The sequence below is a fragment of the Paramormyrops kingsleyae genome, chromosome 13 (genome assembly GCF_048594095.1).
Source record: "Paramormyrops kingsleyae isolate MSU_618 chromosome 13, PKINGS_0.4, whole genome shotgun sequence".
Taxonomy (NCBI): Eukaryota; Metazoa; Chordata; class Actinopteri; order Osteoglossiformes; family Mormyridae; genus Paramormyrops; species Paramormyrops kingsleyae.
Window position 1 is genome coordinate 20,385,305 of NC_132809.1, and position 26,616 is coordinate 20,411,920.

The following is a 26,616-nucleotide window of genomic DNA, read 5'->3' on the forward strand; positions in this document are numbered from 1 at the left end:
GATATAGTCAGGAAATCCCCCCACCCATCAAGTCAAAAGATTTCTTAGCATTGAAAGAAATATCTATGGATTCTGAATGAAGAAACTGTCTGTCCTGTTCACAGATAAGATTAAATATTGAATATTGGAAATATCTAAGAGCTCTTACTGTATATCAAGAATTGGTATATACTATTTTCTTATTGGTCCAGCGATGTCACGTGGGTATTGATTATTTTTCGTGTAACCGCACTGGTTGTTCCAGCCGCCTAATAACAGTTCAGTATTGATGCGTTTTATTGTTCTTCTAAACATGTTAATATAAAAACATGTGTGACTTTTAACTAATAAATAAGCAGTCATTCTTACCAGCATAATTTTCCTTATGATCATACAAAAATAATCAACTCCAACTTGGTTAACAGCCCCCTGCATTGTATTGGGACACATTACACTGAGCTGTTGCTGAATTTTTGTATAACCAAACACCTTGTCATGGTTTATCCCTTACATACAGTTCTGTGGAAAAGTGATAGAATTTTCACATGAAGAACAGATGCTCAGTTTCCCCATTATTGGGATTGGCACAGTGTACCTGTAACTTTCGCACCTGCTCAGGTTCCCCGTGACTGGGATTGGCACAGTGTACCTGTAACTTTCGCACCTGCTCAGGTTCCCCGTGACTGGGATTGGCACAGTGTACCTGTAACTTTCGCACCTGCTCAGGTTCCCCGTGACTGGGATTGGCACAGTGTACCTGTAACTTTCGCACCTGCTCAGGTTCCCCGTGACTGGGATTGGCACAGTGTACCTGTAACTTTCGCACCTGCTCAGGTTCCCCGTGACTGGGATTGGCACAGTGTACCTGTAACTTTCGCACCTGCTCAGGTTCCCCGTGACTGGGATTGGCACAGTGTACCTGTAACTTTCGCACCTGCTCAGGTTCCCCGTGACTGGGATTGGCACAGTGTACCTGTAACTTTCGCACCTGCTCAGTTTCCCCATTATTGGGATTGGCACAGTGTACCTGTAACTTTCGCACCTGCTCAGGTTCCCCGTGACTGGGATTGGCACAGTGTACCTGTAACTTTCGCACCTGCTCAGGTTCCCCGTGACTGGGATTGGCACAGTGTACCTGTAACTTTCGCACCTGCTCAGGTTCCCCGTGACTGGGATTGGCACAGTGTACCTGTAACTTTCGCACCTGCTCAGGTTCCCCGTGACTGGGATTGGCACAGTGTACCTGTAACTTTCGCACCTGCTCAGTTTCCCCATTATTGGGATTGGCACAGTGTACCTGTAACTTTCGCACCTGCTCAGGTTCCCCGTGACTGGGATTGGCACAGTGTACCTGTAAGCTCTGCAGATGAACTGCTGTCTTTTTCTGTATAATATTGCAGGTCGGTTTTCGAGCTTTGGATCCCTTTCAATTTTTTTCTCTTAATCTAAATACTGCACATTCTGCATTTTTAGTTCATACTACTACTGTTTGTATATTTCCCCATTTATGTTATCAGTATAGTATTCCCCCCCTCAATTTCAGTTTCTCTTCCTGCTAATACTTCCCTTTTTCTTTTATGGATGATGCATTACTATCTTACCCCCAACTGAATCCTTTGGCGCTTCCCTCCACCGTGTTTTCAAAAGAGGGATGTTAATTCCGCTGAAATTTCCATATGAAATAATTCAATCTCCCTTTACCTTTCGGTGTTAACTTTGTCTAGCAGTCTACTTTTACATAAGCAGGATCAGGCAAGACAGTAATAAAATAAACCAGAACTTTTAGGGATTAAATTAAAGAAAGAAAGGCTGTCAACCCCTTTTGTCATTTACCAACCTCTGCATGAAGAGCACACTAATGTCTTTTTTAACATATCTATGGATTTTATTTGTCTTGGATATGTTACTATTTTCAATAAACCCATTCTTTTCAATTAAAAGTGACATCCATCTTCCAGTCACTTGTCCTGGGTGCCTTGAGTCTATCTCAGGCAGCACAGGGTATTACCTGGATGGGATGCAGTTCACTGGAGGGCACAAACACTCACTCCTGGAAAGAGATACACTAATGATCCAATCTTTCTGGATTGAGGGAGAAACACATAAAGAGCAGAGGCGGGATTCTAACCCACAAGGTAACAAAGCCACCCACTGAGCCACCATGCTGTCCCCAGTGTCAACAGCCCCACATTAAAATATCAGACCACTCATGCCTCTTTAAGTGATTCAGAATCATCATCACTCCTGTGTCAAGGTAAAGAAATAAAGTGCAATGCTGACCCCGGCCCAGGATAGCTTTACATTCCATAATTAGGTCACTAATTAGAGGACTGATTGGCTGAAGAGTCCTCACACCTGCGTTTGAACAGCTGACCTACAGGTTATCCCAGGGGTGGCCAATCTTATCCACAAAGGGCAGTGTGTATGCAGTGTGTATGTTTTTAGTATTTGAATGAAATACACTTTGCCTCTAAGGCAGGGGCAAAGTGTATTTCATTCAAATACTAAAAACAATCAGCATTAATAATTTTAAATGACAAACATTTAATCACTGCCAAACAGACTCAAATGAAGCACCATTAGTATTTAAACTGAATTAAAATGTCACATTGAGGTACACATGTTGTTATTCAGTTATACATGGAACTTTTTGACCATAATTAATATTAATATCAACTTTATTGATCCCAGGGTGCATACAGCAACAAGCACAGACAAACACACATATCGTGCCAAACAGACAAGGTGCAAAGACAGGGGCACAGCAAGTAAACGTAATGCAAACAAAAAAGTACACAGCACACAAATTAATATTCTGAAAAACAGAATGTGACACTAGAAATAAATTCAGGTAGTTCCTGGGGTAGTTACTTGGCTTCAAGGATAATGTCGACTAACATTGTCGTCGTGAACTCAAGTACAAAACAAAAAAAGTTTTCTGGGCTGTTGGATATTTACCAAGTGTCAGTTTGTCCCTGCAGGAACCAGCAACAACCCAGGGCAGCTGTCAATTAGTAACGGACACCCCCCCCCCGTAAGCATATCCAGGCTTGAGGCCCAAACCCCTCTTCATGAAACTCCTCTGCATCCAATGTCTGTTACAGTAGGTGACAGTATTAGCAGTGTTTGATCCAATCTCCACTGTTCAGTTCATGACACTCTGCCAGCACTTCCCAGTGTTGGGGGTAAGCATGCAGCCTGCTGGCAGTCAGAATTTGTGACTGAAGTGCACCTCTATCATGCTCAGTTGAGTTCCATCTTATCTTGTAATGATACCATACAGTTGTTAGCTTGTACTAAAGCATTTCTGTTAGATCCCAACATGGGTTTGGACATATTAATCTGTTGCTACTGTTTTTATCTCATTAAATATATCAAACTTATTAGATATATCAAAAACTAAATGTAGGTTGGATGTGCCTCTACCCCCAATTCAACCTTTATCAAATTAAAAGTTTTTTCCCCAAATCGTCAGCAGAACCATGCTAATTTGTGTCTTTCTGTCTGTGGCCTTAAAAATGCATGATTCATTGACTGGCCTCTGTCTGAGAGGAGAAACTTCCACTGAAAGCCCAAGATGGAAGATGGAAGCATCATAATGCCCAGAAAGTTCATAGATCAGGCCATTCTTCCACACTGAGGCACTGGGTGATGCATGACGCTACACTGTATGCCACGTTTACTTGGAGAAGGGCTATTTATATGGCTTTAAGAAGCTACAGCCCTTACTGTTGGACTAAATATCCTGGAAGATCACAGTTAGACACATACAGACCTCTTCTAAAACAATGAAATACATGTGTATGTTTTCTCACTGCTCCACTATTCATAGTAGATAGCAATCTATATCCAAATGAAATATGTGCTACACTAGTCGACCATGTGATCATCCATGGACTAACACCGAGGGGAGCTGGACTGAGAATTAAGCAAACTTTTAATTAAGGTCTCTCTGTCAATGCTGGCCTGAATCCTTATTGGAAATTATCCCATGACGTTACATTAGAGTTTGCGCTTTTTGTTTTTATCACTACAGGGATTCCGTAGATCAGTCGAACAAAGTGGTAAAAACCAGTCGGATTTAGTTTTTTGTTGAAAAAATTTTATGTTCTGTTGTATAAAACACTGTACTTTTCTTTAAATTGTAGTTTTTTTCTTCAGCTCATCATTAAGAAGATTTAAACCTCATGGTGTGGGTAGCTTCTTTTTGTTCTCTTTTATATTGATATTTAAAGTGAACACGGGTTGGAAGCAGCTGGAAACTTTATGTATTGCGCCCTTGGTCCACTGACTGAGGTATGTTTTGATATGTTTAAATGTAAATATTTTCTGAAATTAACCCTTTTTTGTTCTTGTAAGTGAATGCATTTATCTTTTTTATTTAGTAGTTTTCACCGTGTTTCACCATGATATGTTTGTTAACGTCCTGGTGCTCAGTGTGCGATTTCGCCCAAGAAAATTAAAATAAACACCTGTTTGGACTCCATGGGCCGCAACACTTAAAAAACATCTAGTTCAAATGAAACAACTTTATCGAGTTCCGTTTGAAAGATATTTAGAGAGTGCAAGGTAATATTACCCTTTGCGCTGCCATCACACGTAATGGGGTCATCATTCTTACATTTTTAGGCAGATTACACAATATCTTCACAGCAGCATAACAAATGGAGACATTGTCATCTGGGTCAATATATCTTTCCACTGATCTCTTCTTGTCCATAACTGGTTTCATCAACAACCACAATTTACAGTCCAACACCTTCTACCATACTCCCCCTTCCTAAACCCCATTGAAGAGTTTTCCTCTGCATGGTTGTGCAAGATTTATAATCTCCAGCCTTATGTCCAGATACTCTTCATTCAAGCCATGGAGGAGGCCTCTGACCAAATTGATGCAGCATCTGTTCAAGGATGGATTCGACATTCAAGAAGGTTCTCCCCGTGTTGCCTTGCAAATTGTCTACTTTGTTTCTTTGTTTTTTTAACGGATACAGTAATTTATGCTTTTGTCTCTCCAAATGTGTCCGCTGAGTTACAGTGGTATGTACAGCAGTAGCATGGAAACTGGGATATGTTTTGTTCTGAAAATGTTTTGTTCTGATGATCAGCATTGATTGTGTTGAGTATTTGGAGAGAAATTTAGTAAATAATTTTTTTCATCAGTCTGTAGAATTCATCTTGTGGAATGTTTGGTGAATTGATTTTTGTACTTTCTCATGTGTGCAATATGATGACAAAATAGAATTTTTATTAAAAACATGTATAGTTTTGACTGAAATATTTCATTTTGCAAACGATCTGGGGTGTTTTGCTACTTGGGCGTGCGGCTGTCGTAATTGTGTGTAGTGTTTTAACAAAATGGGCCCTGTTTTCAAAATTGCTTAAGCAATCGAAAAAACTATAACACAGTATATTCCCCTTACTGATTTCAATAAAGACTGAAATGCTTGCATGTGGGATATCCTACATCCCACGGTCTGGCTATTCAAACTACAGGAATGTGGAAATAGAGAGACTGGAGGGCCATGAGGGACTGGCACAGAGGGGAGGGGCATGAGGGACTGGCACGAGGGGAGGGGCATGAGGGCACGCAGGAGAGGGGCGCAGGGGGAGGTAACACGGGACAGGCAGACACAGGGGAGAAGGGACGGGGGGGGGGGGGCACAGGAGAAAGGGGCACATGGTAGGATATTAAATATTTCTAAAAACCCACTATGTGCTTGAAAGCTGTTTGCTGTTTCCTTAAGATTTTTTGTCAGTTTCTGCAGTTTATCAGTTGACTAGCCTCTTGTGTCTTTCAATTATGGAAATGCAAAATCATTTTAACTTTATTTATTCCATCATAGTTCATCCATAAATTACATGAATGGTAGCATGATTGATTCAATTTTCATAATTTAGATCCTTCCCTTCTCCATTTCTCAGAACAGGGTTTCACTATTGTTCACAAAAAAACATGTCCTCTATACAACATGTGTATTCTCCATGGCCAGTAGAGAGATGGAAATAGCAAATATTCTTTTTCTAATTTCTATGAGATTTCATAATGGACCCCAGAGGTGCACAGCCAGGGTAACAGAATAGCATTGTTCTGGAAACATTTATAAAGCCCTATTTATGAGTTACTACCACTGCTACATTTACTCATCCATCTTCCAATCACTTATCATGAACACGGTTGCTGGGGGCCCTCATTCAGTACAGGGCACAGCTTTGATGAGATGGCTGCCCATTACAACACACTATCGGCAATTTAGAGATGCCAACTAGCCTAACTATACATCTTTAAACTGTGGGCTGTTAACAAACCAATTCTGAACCATGGCTGCACAATGAAAACTTACATTGTCCCAAAATACTACATATCTTCATCATCCATGTGGCCTACCTGTAGTAAAATGTCACCCAATCTGTGCAAAATGGTCAGGATGTGGCATGGTGGTGGAGAACTCCATTATTTGTGATGGCAGAACACATTGTAATGTTTCGCCCACACTTGCCAGGGACATCCACAGTGGCTCTGTGACCAATGATGCGTCTTCCCCTTCTCCTGGTTTTGGTGAGGTTGAAGCCTACTTCAACAATGAAAATAAACTCATGTGAAATCACATTTGAATTCATTTCCAGGACTCTCTTACAGGAAAAAAAAACAGTGAATATGGTTTCGTTTAGTACTGGGAAAATGCTGTACTGCTTGTTGTGTCCTGTAGTCAATCTTGTACTTACTTCCACATAATCATGCCTCAGATCTTTGATTCTTTCTGAATTTCTCTCAAAATGAACCCTGTAAATCTGTGTCAAGTGTTCTTTGTGTCGGTGGAGAACAGGCCAGGGTAAACAGGGCAACTTGCCTGATGTTGCTGAAAATTGTCTCATCTTTTATGATGTTGCTATGAATCTCTTTAAGTCTTATAGCATTATTCGCCAAAGCCAAGTTTATTATTGCTGCCTTCTGTGCCTGTGCCACAGAAAGTGTTGTATATAGTATACATATACAGACGCTCCTCTACTTATGAATGAGATACATTCTGAACGGCCGTTCGTAACTTGAAATGTTTGAAAGTCGTCATTCAACATCATTTTAAGGGTATACGCAAGTACAAAGAACTAGGATGCTGGGAGTACACCCGTTACATTGCTGCGCGGCGGGAGTAGCGGCCAGAAGTTATACTACCCGGAATTGGCGGGCAGAAAAAAAAATTGATGTTGTGGACAGGAAACGGGAGCCCGATGAACACAATTTGGACTTACAGTCCTCTGTTCGTAAGTTGAAAGTTCATAAGTAGAGGAACGTCTGTATATTTTGAATTACATATACAGAGTGGGTGGTATTTTGGTTACATACCTGTTCTCAAGCCTAAATGTCCAGATGACAGGCAACAGTAAATCGACTCAAGTTGGGCTGTACCCTCTTCCTAGCCTCTCCCTGTGTCAACCCATGACTTATAACACAGCTAATGTTGCCTGGATTTCATCTGAAAGTGTTTGCCTTCTTTGTCTACTGTATGTTCCCCTCCTCCTGCTCTACCCTCTACCTCTCACTCTTCCTCTACCTCTCACTCTAACTCCACCTCTTCTCCTCAGTGCTGCTTCCATTGTTGAATACTGTTGCACTGGTAAATCTGTGGTATTTATAGTGCTCACATTCTGGTTGCTGAGGTAACTAATAAACAATTAGGTGCTTGGCCAGGTGGCATGTATGTTAGCCAATTGGTGCATGGGTGTGGATTTTTGAATGACTGTGTTTGGAAATGGCAAAAAGTGACTGTCAGATGTAAGGTTCAAGGTTACTTTATTGTCATCAGCAGCTTCATACATGTACAAAGTGTGATGAAACAACGTTTCTCCATGGCCCCGGTGCAACATACAGTAACATATAGTACACTTAACATCACAGTAACAGGGCGTGCAAGGTGCAAACAGGCAGTAAATAAATATTGCAGAGATAATAAATAGTTCAGAGATGTGAACTTCGTAAGTAAAGTGCAGTTGCAATTTAGAGGTAGTATGTATATGCAGTTTAGAGGAATTTGAAGAGAGACAGTCCAGATATTAGTGTGTGTTCAGAGTTCTGATGGCTTGTGGTATGAAGCTGTTGCACAGCCTGGTAGAGGTGGAGCGAAAGCTTCGATACCGTTTTCCAGACGGTAGGAGGGAGAAGAGTCCGTGTGGCGGGTGGGAAGGGTCCTTTACAATGTTTACGGCTCTGTTGTAGCAGCGGGTCTGGAAATTGTCTTTTAGGGGGGGTAGGGGCACACCAATGATCTTCTCAGCTGCTCTCACTATCCGCTGAAGAGTGTTACAGTCCGAGATGTTACAGTTCCCGTACCAGACAGTGATGCAGCTGCAGAGCAGGCTTTCGATGGTGCTGGTGTAGAATGTGGTGAGGATCGGTCGGGGGACGCTCACTCTCTTCAGCCCCCACAAGAAGTGCAGACGCTGTCTAGCCCTCTTGGCTATGGAGGTGGAGTTGAGGGACCAGGAGAGGTCATCAGTGAAGTGGACACCCAGGAACTTGGTGTTCTTCACCCTCTCAACCACAGCGCCGTCGATGGTGAGAGGTGGGTGAACAGTGCTGGACCTTCTGAAATTGATGATAATTTCTTTGGTTTTGTCTACATTTAGAGAGGTTGTTGCTCTTACACCGCTGAGCCACTCTCACCACCTCCTCCATGTATGCAGATTCCTGTGTTTTTTGTTTTTCTGTTTGTGTCTAATTACCACATATACAAAAGGAGCCATCTTTGAAATCTTTCCTAACCTAGTAGTGTGAATAAAATAGATGAGGCAAGAGGCAGAGGAAGGAGACATCGATGCGGAAGAGCTAGAACAATTGTTTCTGATTAAATCAGAGCTCCAATAATTGACCATGTGTTAAATCATAGTCTGTCCCTCAGGGATGCAGGTGTAAGGGTATAACCAAACTTGCCTAGATCCACAGTGGCATCAATAGTGAGGATTTTAAGGCAAACCAACAGGTAGGCTACTATACAGTATTTTGACTGATTGATGTGTGCATATATACATGTACAGTACTATAGTAATATGATTTGACATGGTGTCTTGGTTCACTACTGCAGGACACAGCGTTTACATCCCACAGGGGGAAGGGGAAGAATATTTACACCTGAACAGGTGGATTCAATAGTTGAGATGGTCATTGCCAGCAACAGCATCAGGCTCAGAGAAATACGTGACAAAATAATCGCAGACAATGACATATTTTCAAATATTGAGAATTTTAGCACTACAACTATTGCACCAGTGCTGCAGAAACACCAAATCAGGATGAAACAGCTATACACTGTCCCATTTCAGAGGAACTCTGAGCCTGTTAAAAAACTCTAGTATCAATACGTCCAGGTAACTCATGGTATCTATGGTGATTCTGAACAGTACAACACACAGAGACATTTTCTTTCATCTATTGTGCATAATACAGTAAGCTATGCCATTTGTGTCTTCTGTTTCCTTGTGCATTCTCTAATTTACTGTAGAGAGTCATGGAGCTTGAAGTCAGCGAAGATGAACACACAGATATCTTTGTGGATGAGGCCGGTTTCAACTTGACAAAAAGATGCCGCCATGGAAGAAATGTGATAAAGAGGACAACCGAAGATGTTCCAGGCCAGAGGGGGCTAACATTACCATGTGTGCAGCCATATCTAATGATGGACTGCAGCTGCAGAAGGCTGTCATTGGCCCATACACTACAATACACCTTATTGTTTTTCTTGATGAATTGTATGAAAAACTTTCAGCAGCAAAATGGGAAAATTTACCAGTACTTGTGATTGTGTGGGACAATGTGGCCTTTCATCATTCCCACTAAGTCACAGAGTGGTTTATTGCCCATCCCAGGATGATGTCATTATTCTTGCCACCATACTCTCCATTCCTCAAATCCATTGAAGATTTTTTTTCTGCATCAACATGGAAGGTATATGACCATCGCCCACATGATCAGATGTCGCTTTTAGATGCAATGGCAGCTGGGTGTATGGACATCCATGTGGAGGACATCCAGAGATGGATAAGGCACTTAAAGAGATTTTTTCCTCAGTGTATTGCAAGAGTGCGATATCGATGAAAATTTATGACCAAATGCAGAGGACTGAATGGATTAGGCCAGGTCAACAGTATACTTGACTGTATACAGTGAAAGTTTGCTATTTGGCATTTTTTATTTATTTTTTTTGATATTGAATGTAATGTACTTTCAGTAGGTGGTTGTAACGTATTTTTCTTTTCCAGTATATTGCGCAGCTGAATTTATTTACTGTATTTTTTGTTTGTATTATAATGTTTACTGTAAGAAATGTCATAAATTTTTCCTTTATTTTGCCATAAACACTGTGTGAAATTATAGGATACAACAACACATAATATATATGCATTTTGCAGCGCTTCAAGTTGTTTGTGCTTTTTCATTCATTGTACTTTTTGTGACAAAGTTGCCTTATGTGATTACAGTTTTTCTTGGATGTTTTGACCTGCTGAAAGAAACTGGGACCCACTCGGTCTTCATCATCACCATCTCAGCAGACCTGAAGTCATGTCTTGCAAATGTCATAACAGTTTTTCATTGGATTCACACATTTTTCACATCCATTTGCAAAACAGTTAACACAGATGTCATTCAAGCAGCCCAAACTCCATTGTTTTAACTCTGGTGACCAAACAGAAACCATCTATACCCAACTATAAGAAACTACGTAGACCAGTATGAAATCACTACAGCACCTGTTTGACACTCCTTCACACAGATCTGCAATCAGCAATCAGTCTGTACACCTATAAATCAAGGTCTATATCAAGGTTGGATAAGGCATTCAAGAAGGTTTTTCCCTGGGTGCATTGCAAGGGAGGATATTGAATGTGATGTGGATGAAGCCAGGTGGCCCCATCGTCAAGACAGAAGAGACTGAGTATCAATAGTGGCTATTTCTTATACTGTAATAGATTTTTATACTTTACTGTAATAGATTATATATTTTTCTTAATTTTTTATACTCTGATAGATGTTATTTTGTTTTACATGTATTTTCTGTAATATTTACAGTATTTCAGTTTTCAGCCACAGTTTGAAAAAAAGAATGTCATGGAATCAATAAAATTTGCATCAAAGCATTTCTCATTCTGGATCCAATTCTTTGCAAGAAGCCAAATTTGACACAGCTTATGTAGAAAGATAACAAATGGCACTGGCATGACAGCTATGTAATAGGTTACAATGAGAAGCAATGGTGCACTGATTCGCACTGAGCGCTGCATTTTGAATTTTGTTGTCCATTGTGTAATGATTGATTGGAAGAGCTCATACACTTGTTTGCAAGTTGTGTTGTTTGAAGGCAAATTTTGCTTTTGTTTCATATTTTAGATGTTTTGGCACGGTTAGAGCCTTTTGCAAACATAACGTGCCACTTTGACCATGAGTGCCACTGGTTAGGCCTGTGTGTAACTGTTTTGTAATTGAGGAGTTTGAGTTGACTGCTGCATGAAAGAAATCAAGAAAAACTGTAACTGATACTGTATGCTCAGGTACATGTTTGTAAAGTTCACAGTGTGAAGTGTTTTGAAAAAGTGGACAAGTGATTGTAAAAAAAACTGTAACTGTGAGCTCAGAAACCCTTAAAAACATAATTAGTGAGCTGAAGTTCTCACCAGTTTAGCAATTTCTTTCCACAGGGCTGGAGTGAGTACTTGGGCATATTTAGAAATTACCAAATTTGGGATCATTGGACTCTGTAGAGTTACCAGAATAAATTTTCTTTCAATGATATCAATGTTAATCCATTGTTTGTACAATAAATGACACAGTAGTCTTATGGGGGAGAGCATATGTTATAGTAATGAATCACTATTGGGTTAAGTATGAAGTGTTTTGGTGGTTGAAATGCATTTTGCACCAAAGGTTAACTAATGTGCTCAGGTGCGTTTTGTAAAGCACATTGTGTGAAGAGTTTTGATAATATGGACATGATATTGAGACAAGTGTGAAAGTCTCTATGAATGCGCACATTGCACATCACACAGCCACATTCAGCATTAGCATAGCGTCAGCTCTCTGTTTCTCCAAAACATTCACCTCTGTGATCCCTGAAAAAAATACAAAATGCATCACAGTTCTCAGGATAATGTGCACCACAGGGGAATCGAGTTTATGGGTAAACAAACCACTGCATCATGGATTATCTGAGTCATACACAGTGCATATGTCATGCTGTCATTCCTGTTCCTGCATTATCTGATAATTGGCAATTGTTGAAGCAACTCTGACCACCTGAACTATACTGCAGGTTGTTCCCTTTGATATGCTAACTGAATAGCTTCCTTTATGGCTATGCCTTTTTAATCGCACCAGCCTTGATCTCTGGCTCGAGCAACATCTCTGACACGCTTTCCCACTTGCAGAGATATTGCAGAATTTCTGTCCAATTAGTCAGCTCTGCTGGGCCCCATCTCCGCCTTGCCTCAGGCCTCATTAATTGTTCTGTGTTGGGCTAATGAATCTAGAGGGATTGATCTTGATGGGCTGGCAAACAGACAAAGCTGTGTGGTATATCTCAAAGAAGAATTTATGGAGCATGGTACAGCATAAGCCTATATACAGGGTGCAGCCTGGTCTCCTAAGTCACATTAGGCAGAGTTATGAAAGACTACAAGAAGCCCTGCCAGATGTGACTATATCCAACGGCGGACTAACTTCTCTAGGGGCCCTAGGCTGACATGCATAGTGGGCCAATGGAGATATTTTTGGAGCTCAAAGAGAAACTAGAGGAAATAAAACACAATTCAACATCAATAATATTCCAATCAAAGTGTGGGATGCCAGCAGTAAAACTCATTTGCTGATGGAGGGAATGATGGAGGGAATGGGAGGGAATGGGGAATCACACCGGAGGAGGTTTTAGTGGCAGTTCATTCAAACATTGCTGTCTTAACATGAACATTCGGTGCTATAAAATCAGTGCAACATTAGTAAAAGACAGACAATTTAATTCAATCTGGAGGTAGATCAGACTGATCGTCACATACCATAAGCCGGGCCCCTGCAGAACATAACGCTTCCATGCAGGCGTTTCCAAATGGACATTTTCATAGATAAATCTGTATTCATCTGATAAGGTACCAGCCATAAAATGATGGCAAGACTGTTCCTGTAGGTGCACAACATGTATAGCTTTGTGAAGGGGAAATAAATGATGTGGGGGGGGGGGGGGGTCCCCACAGTGGTAAGATGTGCTTGTTGGAGAGACAGCAGGGGCACATTCTGCACACCATGGAAGCGAACAATAGACAAATTCCCCATGCTATTAATTAAAACTGTAATAAACTGCATTTTAAAGTTAACTTTGATATGCGGTTGAAGAGGCAGTGTGATAGAAAGTGATGGATGAGAGAATGGAAGCCCAAAGCCCAATATCTGATGAATCACAAACAAATGATCTCATAAAGAAATGAGTTACAGAGGGACATATCAGCTTCTGTTTATTACTACTCAGCTTCTTTTCTTTAGCTGTGACTCCTAAAAATCTGCCTTCTTATGTGTTTATATACATGATGCGAATTGTTACAAGATTCCTACAAAAGGTTCACTGATTTTTTTAACCTGCTGACCCAGCCAACACTCAGCACACACATTCCCACCGTCACCCAAGCCAGTCAAGAAAACAGTGCTCACTAAAAGCCTCACTCATTAACGTATCCATCCCGCGGGTACAGGTGCATTCACTCATTTAACATGACACTTTGCGAACGTTGATGTCAGCGCTGAATTGCCAACTTTGGCCAGCTGGCTGGAGTGAGATTTTCAATGCGAGACAAGTCTGCACACACATGCACACGCATTTACAAGTATGTAAGAGTTTATGACCTTAATAAATAACAACAACAATAAATAATATTCTGTATAGGGATTGCAAACTACCCCAAAGATTTTTACATAGCTAATTTTAGGTTTATAATGGAATAATACAGATTTGCCGTAAGACTTATTGCGTGAGAACCTGAAAGCGTCTTTCACGACAAATATGTATGAGTTGGCAACCCTGTCAGCGTTCAGTAGGCCTATAAATAAAGTTACATGCATGGTAAGGTAGAATACGTGCTAAAATTCACTTAAATTACTTATACACAACCATAAATAACGTAAAAATGGTTGGTTCCAAATTCAAAGCTTGCTTCAGCAATTCAGTTACAGCTGCTCTTAGGTTGAATAACAAAAGCTTCGGGCCCGTTGTCTTCAAATCAAGTGGGCTGATACTGTGGGCAATTCGGGCAGTAGGCTAATGTTACACCTCCCCTAACCCCTTTAGTAGAAACTTTTAAACTTGCCGTTAATTTTGCATAATGGTATTCCAAGTTTTCGCGAATTTTAACATTCGAGGGGATATTCAGTTCCTAACCTTCGCGAATGTAAAGGGGGTATTGTACTGGTTTTCTTATCTTCAGTTGTTTTTTTTTTTTACTTGATGTTATAGATAATTAGATAATTAGCAATGGAAGTAAATAAAGACAAGATATGAAAAACTTTTTTTGTGACTTCTGAGAAATTTACTGTGAACACTGACACTTTGCTCTTTTGTCGCAATGAAATAACTACAGAAGAGAGAACGTAATTTGAATGTTAGAAATCAGAATACAGTGCAAACTGCTTATAGTGATCATGGTTATAGTGATCCACCGCTTATAAATGGTACCTGAGACTAATGCTGCATGCACAGAAAATAATTTTCTCAATTACGAATATAGACTCATCCAAGCTTATGATAAGCTGCTGAAAACCAGACAACGGGATGCAGCAGCAACGAAATAAGCTATATTTCATGTACAATATTGCACCGTATTATGGCATACTTGAATTATGCACAGTTCAGTGAGCTAATTTGTACAGTACTGTAATTTGAAAAGCATTTAAAACAGCTGTTCGGTATTTTGAAAGAACCAACAAAATTCAGTAAACACCGACGCTGTTCGTTTTATTACCTTATATTCATGTGATAAATACAGAAATGTCAATTCCCTGTAAAAATCTCAAGTTGCTAGAGAAGTCATTGTGTCTGACAGGTGTTTGTATGTCAGCAAAATGATTTAGGATTCCAGGCAGCTCATTTATTAAAATGTATACATCTGACCAACTGTAGTCATGATGAAAGTAGTGAAACTTACACTAGGCTATATCTGCATAATTACTGTGTATTGAGAAGGTAAATATGATTTCGCAGACATCAAATTCATTCAGGACAAAATAGCCTTAACAATTAACCAATAAATTACGGTTCGTATCATTTAGAAGAAACGAACCCCGTGAGTTTATTGTAATAGCAGGACTTACACAATAACATTTTCTCTTTGACAGCTGGCAGCATGCTTAACTCTTTGCAAAAATAAATCAGTACCGTCCATAAATGAGAGCAGTTTCAACTGACCGAAGTATAATTTAAAATCTTTCAGAGACATCACGATTATGCAGTTTTAGTTCTTTCGCGCGGTGTACATAATTAATATAAATAAAAACCTGATTTTTCTACCACATATTTATGTCTAAGTGAGATAATGCATTTTCATAATATTCACTACTAAATGTGAGTGCATTACAGAATCATAATTGTATGCTACTTGTATCCATAGCATATTAGAAGAAAAAACATCTGAAATAATTAACTTACCATTTAAGTTCCAAGGTGAAATCCAGTAGGTTTCTGTGTTGTTATCACTCATGTTGCATTTTAGTCGATTAACCAAGAAGTAGCTGCTTTCAAAATCCTATCCTAAAAATTGCCTCTGGTGTTTTAAAGTGAATAATTATGATCTTGTCAGTAACAATATCAAATACAGGTGACGGATAACCCCTTGAACGAAGCACCAACTTCTTTTAAGAAGAAGGCAGGTCAGTTTGAGCCAGATGTGGTCCTCCTCGCCAAGCCACAGATTTTTCATTTCTTTGAACAGTTTACGGGCAACGTGGGGTAACGGCACGTGATGTCATATTACCTTAACCAATCACTGGGGATCCTTTATAGCTCATATCAAATCCGCACCCCATTTACACTATTATCTCGATATTCAGTGTAAATAGTATATGCTTATTTAAACCTTTTAATTACTTTTGCCTCATGCATGTTAGAGGGTATTTTTCGAGGGGAAGTTTTGACTCGCTTTTAACACATAAAATCGACCGAATTTAATTAAGTGCAATATAGAACAAATACTGGGCTATAGTAGTTAATTGTTCGATGTTGTATAGTCGACGCCCTTAAATATTTCTGGCAAATGGACTATCCTAATAACATTGTCTGTGAATTTAGTTATGTTATGCTGTGGGGAAAAAAAACAGGGCAGAGATCACCAAAAAGCTGGCAGGAAGGATGATTTCAGAAACACCAGTGAGGTACAGAACATACATGTGCGCGCAGTAAATATTTACTGCTATTGTAGGGCGGAAAAAGGCGTAAGAAAACCAACTGCTAGCGAATATTTATGGATAACAGTATTATTCGAAGAAATACTAAACTGATTATATCGATACACCGTCCAAATTTGAGCACCTTACGCATGCAGTTCGTACAAATACAATTCATGCACCTGAGTACGGGACTAACGTGTTTTCTTTCATGACTAACTGCAACGCTGGAAGAAGCTGACATCACACAGATATACACAGGGAGTCAGTTTTTATATGGAAATTAACTAATGAATTGATATGACATCTTAATATGTTTATGAGGATTAAAAGGAGGCTATAGGATTCCTGTCTAAGGCATCACTTAACTAATCCCAGTACCTCCCAGCAGGAGTCTGGTTCCTCCTATTTTCCCATCTGATTAATCCTGCAAATACTGTCTCGTAGCAACAGCAAAATTACATTAATCGCGACCCAGAACAGAAAGTATTTAACATCTTCTTAACAACATTGGTAAATAGAAATCAGTCTTTACATTGAGACCTTGAATGGGCACGTTATTGCAGTAAATGATCTGAACATGTACTGTAAGTTCAACATGTTTTTTATGCAACAAGATAAAGTATCCAGAATACTAACCATGAATTTGGGATGATGTAGAAATACTAAAACACTAACGTTTATAACATATCCAGAGAAAGCACGATACTAGAAAACACATCAACCCATCTTCCATAACGACCAGGATCCCACCCAAGGGAGTATCAAACACAAGGTGATACCCTGCAATGGGATGTTTGGTTAAAATAGAAATGATCATTTAATAATGAATGTGTGTATAGCTCATGATTTGATTTTCACAACAACCTGTAATTGTTGGTTTACATATCGGAGTTCTAAAGGGATGGATATAATTTTTGTGGAACAGTCCTAAGATGCAATGTCCAAAAAGGTTAATTAATATATCACAACTGAGGTAGGTCAACTATTAGAAGAATAGGCTGTTAGAAGAAGGATGTTGGGCTGGTGCTAACTAATAATTTTGAATCTGAGCAGGGATGTTTTGCCCAACAAATAAAAGCAATATAGATTATAATGCAAACAAATGTTTGCACACAATTTAATATTGTGATTTCATCATGTAGCCTAAATAAGCATATTTATAAGGCAGTGAATTTTGCACTTAACTTTGAAAGAGAAATTAATTTGTTATGGTGCATTTAAGCATACAACAGAATGAAATTGTTTTACAAGAAAGGAACAGGGCTATATTTCCTGACCAGACATAAACCACATGTTCAGTTCAGATCAATTAAATTTTATTTGTATAGCTCATTTTCACAACATTACGTCTCAAAGTGTTTACAGCAATCCTGCCCAAAGCCCCCAGTAAGCAAGCCAGAGGTGACAGTTGTCACGATCGGCGAAGGAGGCGAGCAGGGAAGCAGGAGAGCAAGCCAGGACTTCAGGTAAACTGGGTTTAATGCACAAGAGACGGACATCGACGGACAATACAATGACGGATCTGGCATACATGGGGAGACGCGGACTCATATACACAGGACAAGGCAAAAGAAACAGGAAACAGCTGGGCACAATCGGGGAAGCACACGTGGATAATGAGGGGGCGTGACATCAGTGGCAAGGAAAAACTCCATAGAAGGAAGAAACCTTAGGAGGAACCATACTGAAATGCGGAGCCCATCCTCCAGGGGCCAGCAGCGGAAGTCAAATGAGCAAAAAACAAAAAATCTGTGAAAGATAGCGTCCATTGCCATTCCCCACGGAATTTGAATGAATTCGAACAATTCCGCAAGGAAGAATGGGCATACATTCCCCAATCTAGCTGGTAGAGACATATCCAAAGAGATTGATGGTTGTATTTACAGCAAAAGGTGGCCCTACTAAGTATTAAATTAGGCGATTGATGACTTTTCCCAACCTTGTCATTCTGGTTTTTCATTTCATTTAATTAATCTTCTAAGCTGTTGGCTTTCTTTTCAATAGTTTGATGTTATAAGGCAAAATTTGTAAATAAAGCTGGTAAAAGTTATTTGAGAATGGGTTTTGATTTGATATTTAAAAAGGGTATGATGACTTCGTGGATTAGTGATTGTCCTTTTAAAAATAATGTATGACTACATTAAACTAAAAGATTAGGAAGAAATTGTACAAATAATAGTTCATGTATTCTTTGGCTAATTATTTGATAGGATTTTCTGATATAATCATCAGTATAGCAATACAGTGGTACCTCGGTTCTCGAACTTAATCTGTTCCGGACTCCGGATCGAATCCTAAAAAGTTCGAGTTCTGATCGAATTTTTCCCATAAGAAATAATGGAAAACAATTGGTTCCCGGCCCCCCAAAATTACACCTAAATATGTTTTTTTTTTTTAGCATTTAAACACAAAATGAACAGGATAAAACAAGAAGAACATTTTTTTCTTAATGGCTTCCAAAACGATAAAGATTTTATCCCAACATTACCCCTCCTGCCCCGATCGTCCGCTCCTTCCGTGTGTCACGCCCCCTCGTTAACCTCGTGTGGGATCCCCATGTGATCAGTTGTTTCTGGTTGTTGTCATTAGTCCTCTGTATTAAGTCCGCGTTTCAGTTTGTCTCCCCAGTCCTGTCATTGGGTGCGTTCGACACTTCGACTTGGGCCCAATCCCAAACTATACCCTCGACACTCCGCCTTCATTTCGAGTCACACTCCCGCCGAGTCACCCTCACAACACGCCCTATACACTTAAACTGAAGGAAATTGTCACAAGAAAGATTTGAGACAGACTTGCCCTCGCAGCGCCTTTTTACAGTCTTCATTACCGGAAAGAGGAAATGCATTACGTAGTGATTTGACGAAATGGATCCATCAAGAAGCTGTATTGTATTTTCTTTAATGACATATCAGTTATTTTAAAAAAGCACAGTTTATCTAATGCGAGAAGACGACGGCTACGTCGTCTTATTGCACTGAGCAATTTTAAGTATGTACATGTGTCATATTGACGATTGTACAATTTCTACCATAGCTAACTTAGTTTACACGCATAAAACATTACGCATTACTTCTGTACCAAATACCAGATCCAGATATGTAGAGGAAAAAACAGGCAAATATGAAACATAAATTGTTATTGCTGGTGTGATGTTGATCGAGTTTGCGTACGAATGTTTCTTCGCGTGGTTTCTAGTTTGAAAAGTACACAAAATCTCTCGTAATCGGATCACGATAAAATCTACCTGTACTGACCAGCTATAAATAACTGCTTTCCTAATTTTTTTTCTGCAGCGATGAATTATAACATGTAACATAGACTTTCTATGTGTATTTCACTGTGCTGTTAGAATCCAATTATTAAATTATCGCGCTGTTCTGTTTCCTGTGCGCTAGGAATTATGGGATATGGAAGTGGTAGTGAAATCGCGCGAGCCACCATCGTTGCCGACTCGCTAAAGGAGGGCATAATCGACCACTCCCCCTTAGCCCTTGCTGCTTTGAGACACACTTCAACATGGCGACGGGTCTCGGGAACGCGCAAACGAAGGCGGAGTGGTGAGGCGGAGTGTGTAGGGACCGGTTTGGGATTGGGCCTTGCTTACAGCGCTGGCTTAAAGCAACGCATCCTGATCCTGACGCAATGCATTACTGTTAGATTCATTGCGACCTCTCACCCGGCTGCACAAACTGGAACCGCCTACGTGACGACTTATTGGCTGAAGAGTTACACGCATGACGTTTGTATCCCAGGCAGTTCCGATGTGTAATCTGCTATTTCTCCTGAATATCACGTAAAGCAGTGAGAACTGGTTTTCAGTTAATTTACCTGGTAAAATAAAGTTTAAATAAATGACATAAATGTTCTAATAGTACACGTAAGTTAGTGGTTTATTTATTGTTAGTTACTGTAATGTTGCGCTGCTTTATTTGGTTAATCGTCCAGTCTGTGAAGAAGGCATTCAAGTAAGAATTGCATTGTAGTATGACTCATTTCCTGGCGCGTACAATTTATATTAGGTCAGCGTTCACGGTTCGACTTCTGATATCCAGATCGAGTTCTAGGTCAAACTGGTTTAATTGTTCGACTTTCAAGAAATTCGAGTTCTAGTGAGTTCGAGAACCGAGGTACCACTGTACTTATTATATGATTAATAAACTGCATTCTTTAAATGATATAAAAATTAATTTAAATGGAAAAAAAAGTTTTCAAATATGAAATGAATACCTTATTGGGTCTAAATGATACTAAATGATGTAAGGTTAAGTCCAGAAGTATATTTTGTCGTATTGAGCTGTCAGTTTTCCTTTAGGTTCTGTGCTGAATACCAGTGAAACTCATCCAATCCTATTTTTCAGCTCAACTGTATACTCTCAACACCTGCAAACTCCACATATTCAGCTAGTATACAAAGAATACAGTAAATTCCTTGTCAACTAATGCTAATTAGTTTGATGAGCCTCAAGCCATTTTTTTTAGAAGCATGAAGAAGGGCAGCTACACATAAAAGTCAGTTATTTAGTGTAGCATAAGCACATGACTCTCAAATGTGTTCAGGGCAAGCATAGACTCTGATGCATTTTAAACATGACACTGCACAAATAATTAGACCATACCCGTATTAATTGGATCTTTCAACATTAAGCCTAAGGTCCTTGCCTGATCGTCTGCCGCTGAGAAGAGCACAAAGCCTGAGATGAGATTGCTCTGACACTGTATTTGATTAGATTACCTGCCTATTTTACCAGCACTCATTAGTGTCAGAGAGGCAGTTTGTTTCTGAGGCCCATAGTGACAACCAGCATTAGATGAACAGAACAATGAGTCTGAACAGACATGCTGAGTCAGAAGGTCAATGCCCGAATGTGTAGAAAACCAACGGCATCTTCTTACTGAAATGGACATATTATGTAGTTTTGGAGACTGTTATTATAAATGCTAAACACAGACAGACAAGGGTTTTTTTCCAATGAATCTGAACACATGTACTATAAACACGTGTACTATAAATTACCTGCGTGAAAAGCAGTTTACTGCAATTTAATTAAAATGCTAATGTGCTACCATCCATATAACTTAAACATATATATTACATATCATTTATCATCAGAAGTACATTAGCATCAATATAAGCATCAAATTAAATCGATGAACGGTTCATTGAACCGTTTATAACAACTTATAATTTATATATTTAAATAACTAAAATTCAAAATATATTGTATTATGGAATTTAATTGGTTATATCAAATAGCTATGTATGAGTGTGATCAAACAGATTCAACAAGCTTTAGAAATTCATACAGTACTGAGTGCTGGGATGATTAATCTGCAGCCCAGTCCAAACTGCATGGAGCCAGACCTATTGTACCATTTGATATCCTGGCTGTATAATTAATACCAGCTTTGCGCTGCTGAATATCCCATATCCAAAAAATGACTCCATGGATTTCTCCATGGAGGACTCCTAAGTCTTTATCACTGGCCAGTCATACAGTCAAAGTTCAGAGGTCACAGATGACCAAAAGCACTTCACCCACTCGTCAACGGGCAAAACGTCCTCTGAGGAGGAGAGAGGCATGGCCAGGTCAGAAAAGCAAACTGAAAAGTATGGGCAGGATTTTTTGAACAGGAAAGAAACGAAAAAGCTCACTATGGCTAGAGCTATCAGGTAAATGTGATATAACCAGAGATCAAATGAGCGGGCAGCTGAACTTTCTACTGTATTTCTCATAAAGGGATATCAGGTAAACATGGTGATAACATTATTAATATGATTTGAGTTTTTCCTTCAGACTTTAGCTATATCACTGCTAGGTTACAGTACTGCCTAAATTCCAGAAAATATTTAAGACCAGGAATACAATCATTTTAAAAAGAATCATAATTAAACAGGAGAGTCAAAAAAGAAATCATGTGTCACGTTCAGCTCCGAACGCTCCTTGTGTGTGCCACGCCCCCTCATTACCTCCTGTTGGAATCCTGATTGTCGTCACCTGTTCCCTATTCCGTTTGCCTTGTCTTATGTATTTAGTCCTCGTCTGAGTCAGTCTTCGGTAGATTTGTCATTGATGTTACCCTTCGTTCTTCCCCGTATCGAGGATCCTGCCCTAATAAACCCTGTTTGCCCTACTTCCTGGCTCCGTATCCCTGCTTCCCGGATCGCCTCCCCAGCGAACGTGACATCATGTCTTGTCAGGAAAATATTTGGGGAAACAATTTCAGTAATCAAATCAAACAAATCACTTTTATTGTAAAATCACTAGAACAAGTGAACTAGTGAGTGAAGGTCTTGGGTCAGGAGTTTCTGTCATGCTCTGCTCCTCCTGCCAGCCTTGCCCCCAGTTCTCCGTCCTGGCGTCGGCCTAACCAGCCTCATAACGTGTCCTTGCTCCCTAGTTATTGTTCACAGCTGTTGTGTGTTAGGTCCAGTGTTCCCCGTGTATATAAATGCTCCCTAGTCTTATATTTGCCGGTCTGGTCATTATTGCTTGCCCTTGCCTCTGTGCTTGTGCTGTCATCCTGAATAAACTCCCTTGCGTGGGGTCTCCTGCAAAAATGCTGCCATGGCTGATCCCGGAAAATGCTCACCAAAGCGACCCGCATCTGTACTTGGCAGACCCTCACTCAGCTGCAGAAACCCCTGGGAGAGCTCTTACCTTCGGGGAGGTAATGCCAGCAGCCGGGGCTTATGGGCTAAAAGCGAGTCATTTACTTTATATTCCTTGGCACTGGACGAATGTAATGACGTAAAGGACACCGCTCAGCTTTTAATTTTTATCAGAGGGATTAATGACAATTTTGAGATAACGGAGTAGTTTTTGGCCATGGAATCCCTAAAGGGGGAAACGCGGGGGGAGGACTTGTGTGACAGCGTGTCGGGGGTCTTGAAAAGGCACAAGCTACCTTGGAGTACGCTTGCCAACATTACCACAGATGGATCACCAAATCTGACTGGGAAAAAAATGTCAGGTTGCTCAAAAGAATCCAGGAGAGGATGAAGGAGGACAACCCTGAGCAGGAGGTAATTTCCTTACACTACCTAATCCACCAGCAAGTACTGTGTAAATCCGTATTACAGCTTGACTACATAGTGAAGCCAGTTGTAAAACATGACATAGTTTACTTTTTTGCCTATTTAACCTAATTTTAAAAACTTTAATACTTCCGACAATGGACATTTTGAAAAGAAGACAGATTACCGATTTAGTCAGCGTTTTTTCATGTTTCTACAATAAGATTTCAGCGAGTTATGAAAATTTAGCACCCTTGTCTTTAAGGTCTGGTTAAAATGCTCCACCAAGCCATCAGTCTGAGGGTAGTAAGGGATGATTCTTACCTGTTTTATCCCTAATATCTTGTAAACATGACTTAGCATGCAACTCATAATGTTTGGACACTGATCTGCTAATACCTCCTTGGGAATACCAACTGAGAGAGCAAACTGTAGGAGGGTGGTAGCTAACTATCTAGCAGTGACATCTCTCAAAGGGTATGCCTCTGGGTATCAAGTGGCATAATCACAAATAATAAGAATGAATCAATTCCCTGCCTGGCTTCTCTCTAAAGGCCCTATAATATCCATGCCAATATGCTCAAAGGGTGCATCTGTGATGGGCAGAGGTACCAGTGGTGCAGGTGCTGGAGTGCGGCCTATTGTCAGCTGACATTTGGCACACACCCTTCAAAACTCCATCACATCCCTGTACATATTAGGCCAATAAACCCTTTTTGAAAAATGTGCCTAAATGATAAATGTCCGGCTTACAGAACAGAATGCCCTACGTACATGACTTCCTGACTATACACCTGTGGTGTCAGGCCCGCGCGGCCGCTCCTGTGTGCCACGCCCCCACATCTACCTCATGTGGAATCCCCGTGTTTACCGGCTGTTTCATTAGTCCAATGTATTTAAGTCTGCATTAGGCATGTTTTCCCCAGTCATTAACGTTCATCCTTTGATGTATCGTGTTCCTCATTGTTTTCCTAATTAACACTGCTTATCTCCCAGAAAACAGGCCTCATGTAATGTGTGATTGACGAGACTCATCACCTCCAACCCCCTCACCCCCAGGTCCCAGATCTCACTGTTTTTCAAACCCTGGCTACGTCCCGGCTCCCAATCACCTCAGGCCGCATCAGGAACTGATGCGTTTCTTTCGGAGAGCTGTTCACAAGATATTTCTTTCACTCATCCATCAACAACTGCCTGTTATACTGGATTGTTTTGAACAATGTTCGTAGTGTTTCTTGTTTAGTGTTGATTGTTAGAGTTACTATTTCCATCAGGGAGCTGGGGGAGGGCTTTGTGTACATGATTTTGTTATATTGTGTGGGTTTTTTTAATGCATGTGTATTATTGTTTAGAGCATGGGTCTCCAACTCCGGTCCTGGAGAGCTACCGTCCAGTAGGTTTTCTATCCTACCTGGCTTCTGATGAGCCACACCTGTCCTCAGGTAAATACCAGGGCCAGGTGTGGCTCATTAGAAGCCAAGTAGGATAGAAAACGTACTGGATAGTAGCTCTCCAGGACCGGAGTTGGAGACCCCTGGTTTAGAGTATGTGAATGTTAAAGTTTTTCAATAACAGGGTGTTTTGTTTTTGTTTTGATCTTTATCAGAAGTCTTAATCATGTCTGAGCCAAATTAATATTTGGTGTTAAATTAAATTGAGTTACTCTTGGCTTTCCCTCACATCAAAAATGAACACAAGTCTAAGAGATACATTTGTCCTCCAATTTAGTTGTGCATTCTCATGCTGTTAGCCAATGAAATCGATCTTGAGGTTTCGTCAGAGCTGAGGAGTGGGGGTTGTCAGATGTGTGACTGAGTTTGTTAGCCGTGGGCGTGGTTTGTGCTGAAGTGATTTGGGGGAAAATATGATGCGCGATACATTCAAAGTTGGCTTTTTAAAGTTTCCGTTGCCTAATGTGGAAATCATGTTTTATAACTGTGATACTTTTGGGGGGTATTGAGGCACTTTAAAAAAAGATTTTTTATAAAAGCAGAACATAACCGTAAGTGATGGTCAGTCAGCCTTCCACAGGTCACTTCAGAAGCCAGAGAATGCGGAAGCCTGAGTGAGTCCTACCTGGCTCAAATTCTGGAATGCCTTTCTCTGGAAAAAAACAACATTGAGACCCAAATTACAGTGAACAGAATCAGAGTTTATTAACCAAGAACAGACTCTGTCACTATGTATGAGCAATGCATTAAAGCCAAATATAACTAAAAGGCTTCTAAATTACTTGCAGCAAACCTTGATATGCTACAGGAACACAATGTGCTGACATTTCCTGTTAGCCCTAACAGTGTTTAGAGTTCCCCTAGAGCAGCGGTCTCAAACTCCAGTCCTGGGGGGCCGGAGCCCTGTGTAGCTTAGTTCTTTCCCGGTTCCATCACAAGCAATTCAGCTCAAGAGCTGTGTGGTAATTAGCACAAGGAGTTGTATCAGGTGTGTTAAATGAGGGGAAACCCAAAAATGTGCAGGGCTCCGCCCCTCCAGGACTGGAGTTTGAGACCCCTGCCCTAGAGGGACATCAAAAAGCTCAATTCTTTTTTCATGAATTTATTTAGTATTTGAGAAATAGGAAAGAACTTACTGCAACAAACTCCCATGCTTCTGATCATGGGCGTCGGTAGGTCCGTTCACTCGTATTATAATGCTAACCCTGAGTAGTTTAGCCCTAATCGGTCTTTGTCAGTCACGTGTCTGCACTGTCTGACACGCCCCCATTCGCCATTTTGAAGGTATTTGCAGACGCAAACACTAGGAAGAATGGAGAAGATAAAGCAGAACGAGAAAATTCCGTACAGAGAAAAACTTACGAAGGACGCCAGGGATCGGTATTTGGCTAAATTGTCAACAATTAACAATATAGATCCGTATGATCTCACATCAAAAAAATGGAATGCCGATGCGACACTGTTGCCTCCAACTTCGTCTCTGGACATAACAAACTACCTCGTTTATGGTATTAGCGCTTACTCGTTTGAACAGTTCAAGAACTATAAATCTCTTGAAGCCCACGGACATTTCATCAATGGCTGGGTGCAGGATCTGTTCACATTTCGAACGCAGGACTGCGAAAACAGAGTCGTCACTGCAAAGGTAAGCTATCTTGTAATCAAGTTGCAAACAAATCTGTACAGCCTCGAACAAAGGAGACTAAGGGGGGACATGGTCCAAGTATACAGGTATATTAGATTCTAACAGGTCTGGAGGCAGC

At 40.3% G+C, this 26,616-nt stretch overlaps 1 protein-coding gene across 2 annotated transcripts in view; it reads right to left on the reverse strand.

Annotated features, from left to right (window-relative positions):
* The window catches only part of LOC111846693 (muscarinic acetylcholine receptor M4-like), a 37,031-nt gene that overhangs the window by 6,710 nt on the left and 3,705 nt on the right, over positions 1–26,616 (reverse strand). Inside the window, exon 1 of one of the 2 annotated variants that reach the window (XM_023817133.2) lies at positions 15,651–15,897. The exons of the other annotated variant lie outside the window; for it this stretch is intronic. Coding sequence (XP_023672901.1) covers positions 15,651–15,702 — 52 coding nt within the window. The 5' untranslated portion in view covers positions 15,703–15,897. Of the gene's footprint in view, positions 1–15,650; positions 15,898–26,616 lie in introns of those variants that run through there. 2 annotated transcript variants of the gene reach the window in all.